Consider the following 9,178-nt stretch of genomic DNA (forward strand, 5'->3'; position numbering starts at 1 on the left):
TTTTTTTTTCTTTCAGACGGGCCCGCTAAGATGGGGGGGGGGGGGGGTGGGGGGGACTCGGCTAAGGGTCCATTGCTGGTCGAAAGTTTAGGCATATGTAGTAGAGGCCGCGATTTTTTTTTTTTTTTTCGGTTTCTTTCAGACGGGGCCGCTATCAAGATGGGGGGGGGGGGGGGGGGGGGGTGGGGGCAGGTTGTGGGACTGGGAAGGGGTCAAGGTCATGATCAAACCATCCCCTTCCTCCTTGACGGAAAGATGTAAGACTAGAACCCTTTGGCAAAATTCGGTGGCAATTCATCGGTGTTGTATCTTTTTTTTTTTTAGTTTTTGATTTACAGTACTTCCATTTTCTGTGTATGTGTGTGTGTGTGTGTGTTTTTTGGGGGTGTGTTTGTCTGTTTTCTATTTTTTTATTCTGTTTTTGTTTTTGTTTTGTTTTGTTTTCTTTCTGTTTGCTTGTTTGTTTGTTTGTTTGTTAGATTGTTTTGTTTGTTTGTTTGTTGTTGTTATTGTGTGGTGTTTTTTTTTTTTGGGGGGGGGGGGATTGGACCAGCCAAGATTGATTGTTACACAGTAGTGTACCGATCCGTGTGCAACTGCGCAGCCGCGCAACAATACACCAAATTGGAGAAATGACGTGTCAATGGCTTGTAATACGTACGGCAAGTGAATCTGAAAGGCTGTAGCACACATACACAGTACAGTGCACCAAACTAAGGAAAGGTGTAGTGACTGAGACGTCGGTGCCTCTGTCTTACCACCAGGAACCATGTCGGATTGGGATTGGGGAGCCCGTACTAATGGTTTGTTCCGTCAAATTCTTTTGTTTCGGGTTTTTCTTTATTTTGTTTGAATACTGTAAAGATACTTCCGAAATGGGAAAGAATGCAGAAGGTTTCATCTCTTAGTCCCGCGTGTGATAATATGTGTAGGGCCTATAGTTCTAAATCTTCACTCTGCTGTGCAAGCTGTGTAAAGTAGTTTGAGCGCTCCTCTGACGTGGGTCGGCACGGTTCGCTTTCACATCAGACGCATGAAGATGGGAAGTTAATGAATGCACCTTACAGAGCATTCCACAGTGCAGTCTGGATGTATCAGGGAGGAATGCAAGTGTCCTCTCACAAACAACATCAGCAGGTCATGTAAACTTTATGGAATAACCGGAACCCTAGTGGTTCACAATACAGTTCGAGTTAGGACTCAGGAGTCACCCAGGACTCTAGGCCCCTAACCGTGTTTGTTGTTTGGAATGTAATGGCTGTGCACTGTAAATTATCAACTTTTAAGCTCGACAAAACAAATGCAGTTTGAATACCCAGGCAGTAGAAGGCCTATTATAATCCCAACATGCATGTACTCTTGTCATGAATTTTACAGTAAAATGTTTCAATGTCATGACTATGACTTCATGCAGGCTAGCATCTTAATATTCTTGTCTCTATTGTTGGTGTGCACACTTCCTAATAAGCTACCACTGGGTTGGTCGCCTACTTGTACTCATGCATACCAGTACACTTGTAGTATTGTTTTGCCCTTACAAATCAGTTCGGGAAACCCACTCACAAGGGGGGCCCCTCCTTATAAGTAACCCGTCCCCCTTATAAGTAACCCCGTCCCCCTTATAAGTAACCCCCGGGGCACCCCTTATAAGGAGTCTCCACGCTTTTTTGCAATGCAACGCGAAAATGAAAGGCCTGCGGCAATTCGCTTGATTATGTCCATAAAGCTTCACAAGTTTCCTAGTTACTCACGAAATTTGAGCAAAATCGGTTTGAGGCATCATATCTAAAATCATGGATTTAAATGCGATGTCAAACGACCCATGCGAATGCTGAAATGCGAGCGATTACTGGCGTGAGTGTCGCCAGGCGCGGCGGCGCGGCAATGCTTGAGTGCAGACGTGGCGACTGAGTACTCAGTAATCGCTCGCATTTCAGCATTCGCATGGGTCGTTTGACATCGCATTTAAATCCATGATTTTAGATATGATGCCTCAAACCGATTTTGCTCAAATTTCGTGAGTAACTAGGAAACTTGTGAAGCTTTATGGACATAATCAAGCGAATTGCCGCAGTCCTTTCAGTTTCGCGTTGCATTGCAAAAAAGCGTGGAGACTCCTTATAAGGGGTGCCCCGGGGTTACTTATAAGGGGGACGGGGTTACTTATAAGGGGGACGGGTTACTTATAAGGAGGGGCCCCCCTTGTGAGTGGGTTTCCCGAACTGAAATGTAAGTATCCAGCCAAATCATTTACAGGGTATCCGGATGGGTGCCAGTCCTGACATGGCCAGAAAACACCAGAGGCAAGAATGTATTTCAAAATAGCAGAGTTATTCAAATTCATGAAATTCTTCCGTTGAGATGTTTTCATTGCAACTGATTGACAAAGTTTTTACGTCGATGTAGGGCAATTTGTCAATCAGTTGCAAAGCAAAGTTGTTGCCTATATGTGACTGTGCACCTCAAAACGAACATAAAGTCGCACACACTGATTTTGCATGAGGACTGAAAATATAAAGTGAAATGGGTCAACCTTGTCCACACTCTTCACTTTCAACTCTAATAACTTTTGAAAGGATAGTGCTACTGCTTTTAAAGTTGGCATTGACTATGGACAGAATGTGTTAATGAGGCATTCTTAATTTCAGTTTAATCTGATAATCCCTTCATTTTTGTTACCCTGGTGGTTTACTTCCTGTTTTTTGTCCCATTCATCGCACAGCCAGCACGGTTTGGTAAAGATTAAGCGCTTGAATAGACGCTGTACTTCAGAGCCTCTTTCCTCAGTTCACTCTTTTCCTGAGTTTGTGCTTTCTTTCCAATATTTAGATAGGTTAGGAGAGTCCATTTGATTTGTACATTGTATACACCATTTTAAAGCTTAAAGTCTGCTCTTTCACAATATGGTCTTAACTAAAAATTAATGTCTGGCGACTTGTTGTTTGTTTTGAGGTGCAGGGTCACATATATAACACATGCCGACATGGCATTTTTAGTTCAGTAGCAGCAGCATTTTTCAGCACAGTCCTGGTATCCTTCAATGGCATAACATGCATAATTTCTATGTCCACTATTCCAGGTGCCCGTGGAGGGGGCGGCGGTGGGGGTGGCGGCATGACAACAGAAGACATGCTGGAAGCGGAGAATGACCGGATGACTCAAGGACTGGCGGCCAAAGTCTCGACGCTGAAATCGGTAAGTTGGCTTTCTGCAGAATCCACAGAAATAGACCAGTGAAAACAGAATGGCAGTCACACAGTCATATGATGCAATGCAAAAAATATATATAAACGATATTTTTCCCTGCAGCCGTGCAAAATTCATTTTTCTGTTTAACTCTTTATGTGCCATGGTGGAAACCCCCTGTGTGCCACGTTATACTGAGACACGAAGGTAGTCATGCTTTGAGAGAGAATTCTGTTTTTCCAATTTGTATAACTTCTACAAATTTCTGTTAAAATGGGCATAATAGTAGGCAAAGTGAAAGAGGAATGCCAAGCTTTGTTTAGATATAAATTGTATGACGAATCTATTTTCAATGTTTCTTTTGAATGACCAGTTGCTACATTACTCTAAAGACATGACTTTTGCACGTAAAACCTAGACAGAAACTTAGAATGTACGAGAAAATCTAGTTGGGAACACCGCTTGGTAGTCAATTACCACATAGAATGCAAGCCATATAAGAGTGGAGCAAAAGCACGAGAAATGCTTTCATTGTGCTGCGGGATTAGCAGTGATTAGCGATTTATCGATCGGTTTTGGCGGCTTTGTTTGTTGAGCAGAATATGCGAAGTTGGCACGCCGTCGACTGAGTCGGACGTGCGAACGTGGCACATAAAGAGTTAAAAGTCCTCTGCTAATGTGACCCACTACAACAAAAGGATCCGAAAGTCGAGGGAGGTCAATTTTCTTAAAATGATATGACATTATTCCCTTACTCTTCCACTTTATTTTTAGATATCATAGCACAACTCATAAAAGTACTCTGTTGCGGAGGTACTATGTATTGATGATTTTATGAGACCATGTCGAGTGGTCTACATGTAGGAAATCAGCGTTTTGAGAAAATTGCCTTCAAAGTTTTCTTTTTGACTCAATTGTGATCATGGGGAGGTAAGACAGTTTTCACCTCAGGACAATAGAAGGTATGCCCCTAGCAACCGACTGACTTATAATTTGATTTCTCAGCTCAGCCTCAGCAACTTTCAGATTCTTTTGTCGTGGCGGGTCACAAATGTACAATGTATCATCATTTCTTTTTCCATTACAATTAAACAAACAGGTGACTATTGTTTGGTGGTAATTACGTTGTTGTACAGTCTGTAATTCAGATCACCAGCTGGGTTCACAAATTTTGTAAGTAAGACAGCTACATGTACATAACTCTGTGACATAAGTGACCCACTGCTTTGGCTAAGGCTTGCACTGTCTGAGTGCTTGCAGATATAATTGTATGTACATGTATGTTTCTGCAATTCTGTTCATTATGTACAATCCCATGTAGATCTTGGTATTTGAACAATGGTATCTGTGTATATCTCGACAGATTGCAATGGATATTGAAGATGACACCAAGGAACAAAACCAGTACTTGGATGGCATGGTAAGTTGATGGTTTCTTATTGCAAGTATAACAAATGCTCCTTGGATCAAAAGACCATGGTGTTTACAAGAAATGGTGGCCATACTTCATCAGAACACAGATACAGGGAGAGATGCATGAAGATTTGTGAAGATACGATTTATGTAGATTATGTGAAGATGGCAGGGTGAAGAAGTTCTCAGTGTACACCAAGATCTGGTTCCTCACAGGATGTTCAAGTGGATGCACGTGTGGTTTCCATGGCAACAAGTGACTGGGTTCATATTTGTACTGTAGACTGGTTGTTTGTCCTAGATGCTGTACAATGGGGGGGAGGGGAGGGGGGAGGGGTGATATAGCCTCATAGGTCAATCTGTTAGAGACTAGTCCTGAGTAAACTTGGGCAGGTGTCTATATGGGAAATGTGAGTTACAGCAGATCAGCTCAGTCGCAACAAATTAAAGAGATGGTATAGTTGTGGTGGAGATGGGGGGGGGGGGAGGAGTTCAGCTTGTAACTTTTGTTTTGTAAGAAAATTAGAAACTACTTTATATTGAAACTTTAAGAGAATACAATTTTAAGAAGAATTCAAATCTGATAAAGATCACTCTTGAAGTGGCTGAGATATGAACAAACAAAGTAAAAGAAAAGAATCTTAATAAGTCGGGCCCAGCCTTTTACATTGTATTAGAATTGCTTTGTTTTGCTACACCACGTATCACAAGAATGTTCCATCTTACTTATTGTTGTGAGAACTAGAAAAATAATGCATGTCTTTTATTTTTCCTCCTCATCAGGGGTCTGACTTCGACAGTTCACAGGGACTGCTGAGCGGCACGGTGAAGCGATTGGACGGGATGTTGAGCTCGGGGCGTGGCAATCGTAAGCTCATGTGCTACATGGTGGTGGGTATCGTCCTCCTCTTCGTCTTTGCCTACGTTCTCTTATCGAGAGTGACTAGTCACTGAATTTGCACCGAACTCCTTAAGGAGAGAACTTGAACTTGAGCTTGAAGGGAGCAGCAGCAACGACACTGGCGATAAAAGCAGGAACCTCTGATTACTGCCAGGAAGATGTAATGATGAGTCAGAGGATTGCTTTTAACCCATTGCCTATCACAGCACTTGGCACATTCTGTACCAAGTCTGTGGGATTTTTGGAATCCATGTAGGCAACAAGTTAATCATTTGATATCAAAACCCAGGATTACTGTGGCCCTCTTGTACATGAGATCTTGGAGGAAGAAGGACGTTTCTCAACCCCGTAAATCTAAAGAAAGACTCAACTGATAGGGGGAGGTGGAGTCATTCATCCGCTAATGTTGTGCATTGCTCCCATCTGACACTTTTTCAACATGAGAGCCTGGGGTAAACTGGTCACCAAACAGACTGAAGGCTGAAGACACCTCCGCGGCAGGGGGCAACATTCTGAAATCATGTGATGGTGTCCCTAATGCAATCTTTGTCTCACTTGAGAAGCCTGAGGATCTACGCCATGTGGCCAGTGACTCAGTATTTTGATACCACAATAATTATGGTTTCGCCAATCAGCCTTTACAATCAGCTTTACACCGCACTGAATGATGTGCTATCATGAAAAGGGGAATAATTATGCCTCGGTGATTCGGCTGAGTCGAGAGCAAAATGATTGTGTGAAATTCTCTTAACTGCTAAACTTGAATGATATGGTTATTATTTTTTCAGATATATATATTATTAATTCAAGTTCAGATCTTTATAAGGATTGTATGATATTGAGAATGAATATGTATGAGCATTTTTAGGAGGAGGGTTTCGTGTTTAAAGCACTCGTGTTCAACTTTGGTTCTGAATTTCAGCCTCCACTGAGCCTAAAGAGCTGCTACAGTATCTGTCTTTAACCCATCAAGTCCCATAAAACATATTTCTGCAACCTGGTGCTGTATCTTTTTATGATAATTTCATAATTCAGCTTTTCATTGTTGATGTTTCATACAGCAGAATAAAATGACAGCAGCAACAAAAGGCTCTCGTTTCAGCCCTGTTTTTGTTATATACAGGCCTATATTTGTTTATTTTGGCTTCAGGATTATCATAAACCTCCAAATTGCCAAATTTTTGACTGATCCTTAAATTGGCAACATATTGTAGAAGATAATTGGTATGTGGTATAAAGTAGATAAATCTCTTTCAAATGTTTGTATTCGTCCGTTCAGATTGTGTTCAGTTTTAATGAATCCAACCAGTTCCGTCGTGTCTCCCTCCGATGCAGAGTCCACTGTGATATTACCCCAAGACTTGCCTTTATTTGAGTTAACTAGTAGATAATCACCATCTTTCATCCATTGATAAGTACCATACAATTTGTACATCTATAAAGAAGTGAGCTGGCAATATAAATTTGATGTTTTTTTTTGTTTGTTTTTTTTTCCCAGAAGGTGATAACGATTGATGACCTTTTCTGCAAAGCCTTCAACCCCCCCCCCCCAAAAAAAAAAAAGAAGATATTGCCATTTGATGAACTTTGTCAGTCTGTGTCACACTCAAAAGTTCTCCTTTTCCACATTTTAGTGACTCTGTGTCAGATCATGTGGCAGCTGTTCATGGTGAATATCCTGTACAAAAGTATCTTGCACACCTGTAAATACATTGTCTTATATGAAAGTAAAGTAATTTATTTCTGTGTATAGCTTGTCATTACTTATACTGTTCCTCACATTATGTCACATACATTGCCATGTGTGGAATATTATGTATCTGCTAAACAAATACACACAAAAAAAGAAACATCCCAAAACCATTTTTTTTTTCTTTTTGCAGAGAGACAGAGATACAATGAAATACTCTGTATGTACATAGAAGCATAATCTCATCTTCAAAATAAGCAAGTGAATTTGAACAATCTTTGTTGCTCGAAAGGAACAATTATTGCAGAGAAGTTTCCACTTTTGCACTCACATATTATTGGAACAACTCGTAATTCGATGATGTAAATGCTTTGTTAAAAATATAATTATATAGTTATAAATTATAATTTCTTTCTATAGGCATAATTATACCTTGGAGCATTGTAGCAAAATGCAGCATGTATACATACCCATAATTATTAGGCAGTGATAGGCACATGTTTTATTATGTACAGGAAGTGAAGATGGTCCCAAAGAGACAGGATTATGAAGTGCCAATTGCTGTTGACAACCCATTGAGAACGAATCTCGAGTATCCTCAGCCAAGTGTCTGTGGAGAATGTGGTTTGTGGCAAAATCAAACCGTCCTCAATGGGTTAAAAGGACAAATCCACCTTCATAATATAAATACATGTGGATTGAGTGAATGCAGCAATATTAGTAGAACACAGTGAAAGTTTGGGAAAAATCAGACAATCTGTTCAGAAGTTACAGTGTATGTATTTTTTAAGTATCTGCACAGTCACTGCTGGATGAGAAGACTACTACATTGTATGAGATCACATACATAGAACGAAATAAGGAAAATATAAAGAAAATTTCACATAGTCTTATTTTTTGGAAAAAGTACACATGTCTCCGACTTGTCACTGACTTATGCTAAGGGTAATATTACTTCCCCTGCCTTTCTAAAGAGACAAGACAATTTTCACATATTTTATTACATATATACGAGAAAAGTGAAAATACATTGAATTTTCCTTAGATTTTCAGTATATCATTCTACACATGTGACATCACAAGCTGTATGTAGTCTTCTCATCCAGCAGTGACTGAGCAGAAACTTCAAAATTTTGTGAACAGATTGTCCGATTTTCCTCAAATTCTCACTGATGTGTTCTGCTAGTATTGCTGCATACACTTAATCCACATGTATGTGAAGGTGGACTTGTCCTTAAAATGTGTCAGAGCATATAATTTATGCCTGTGATGGACAAAGAAATAAAATTCACCTTTCTAGATTATGGAGAAAGACTCTGACTCTTTTATTCCAAGACTACTTGGTGTGATAAAAGTCAAGAGATGGCCTACATGTAGTTCTGTGCATTTGTTCTCAATTATTTCCAACAAGGTTTAAAGATCATTATGATGTTTGTTTTCTTTTTTGATGTACAGTGTACAGCTGTACATATCAGAATTACACAAATCCATTAAAAAACAACTACTGAAAATAAGGATATGTATACTCAAGATGTGTATTGCTCCTTGCAGAGAAATACAAATATGTTACAAGTGAAGTCTAGTCAATTTGTTTTTATTCCCTTAAGAATAGATACCGACACTATGCTCAAGTGTACTGATTTTACTGCTCAAATGCATGCTGAGAAATTAATGCCATGTACAGCCCCAAAGGGACAGTGTAGGAGGAATTTGTTTGCAGGTTGTCCGTCCGTCCGTCCGTCTGTCCATCCCTCCGCGCTTTCTTTATCTCATTAATCACAAAAGACGAAGAAAAAAAAAAAACCAACAAACATCCAATGGATTTTCCTAGTAACTGGCCCAGGTATGCAACATTACATGGCAATATCTCCTGTGGTAAGAGGTCAATGGTATCTACACTTTTGTCAGAAAGGAGAATTTTCAGCTATGAATTTCTTCTAGAAATGTCCAGTACAGGGGAAACGATATAAAGAGATCTGATATAAAGA

At 40.1% G+C, this 9,178-nt stretch overlaps 1 protein-coding gene across 1 annotated transcript; it reads left to right on the forward strand.

The window, feature by feature from the left end:
* The first annotated feature begins 693 nt into the window (after nucleotides 1-693).
* LOC139733529 (BET1-like protein) lies at nucleotides 694-8,410 on the forward strand. The gene is made up of 4 exons (XM_071644340.1): nucleotides 694-803; nucleotides 3,080-3,195; nucleotides 4,550-4,606; nucleotides 5,383-8,410. The coding sequence occupies exons 1-4, from the start codon at nucleotides 770-772 to the stop codon at nucleotides 5,551-5,553; spliced, it is 378 nt and encodes a 125-aa protein (XP_071500441.1). The 5' UTR covers nucleotides 694-769; the 3' UTR covers nucleotides 5,554-8,410.
* Nucleotides 8,411-9,178: the final 768 nt, after the last annotated feature.

The sequence above is a fragment of the Diadema antillarum genome, unplaced genomic scaffold, assembly GCF_040938485.1.
Source record: "Diadema antillarum isolate AM-2024a unplaced genomic scaffold, OU_Dant_1.0 scf00000025, whole genome shotgun sequence".
Lineage (NCBI taxonomy): Eukaryota > Metazoa > Echinodermata > Echinoidea > Diadematoida > Diadematidae > Diadema > Diadema antillarum.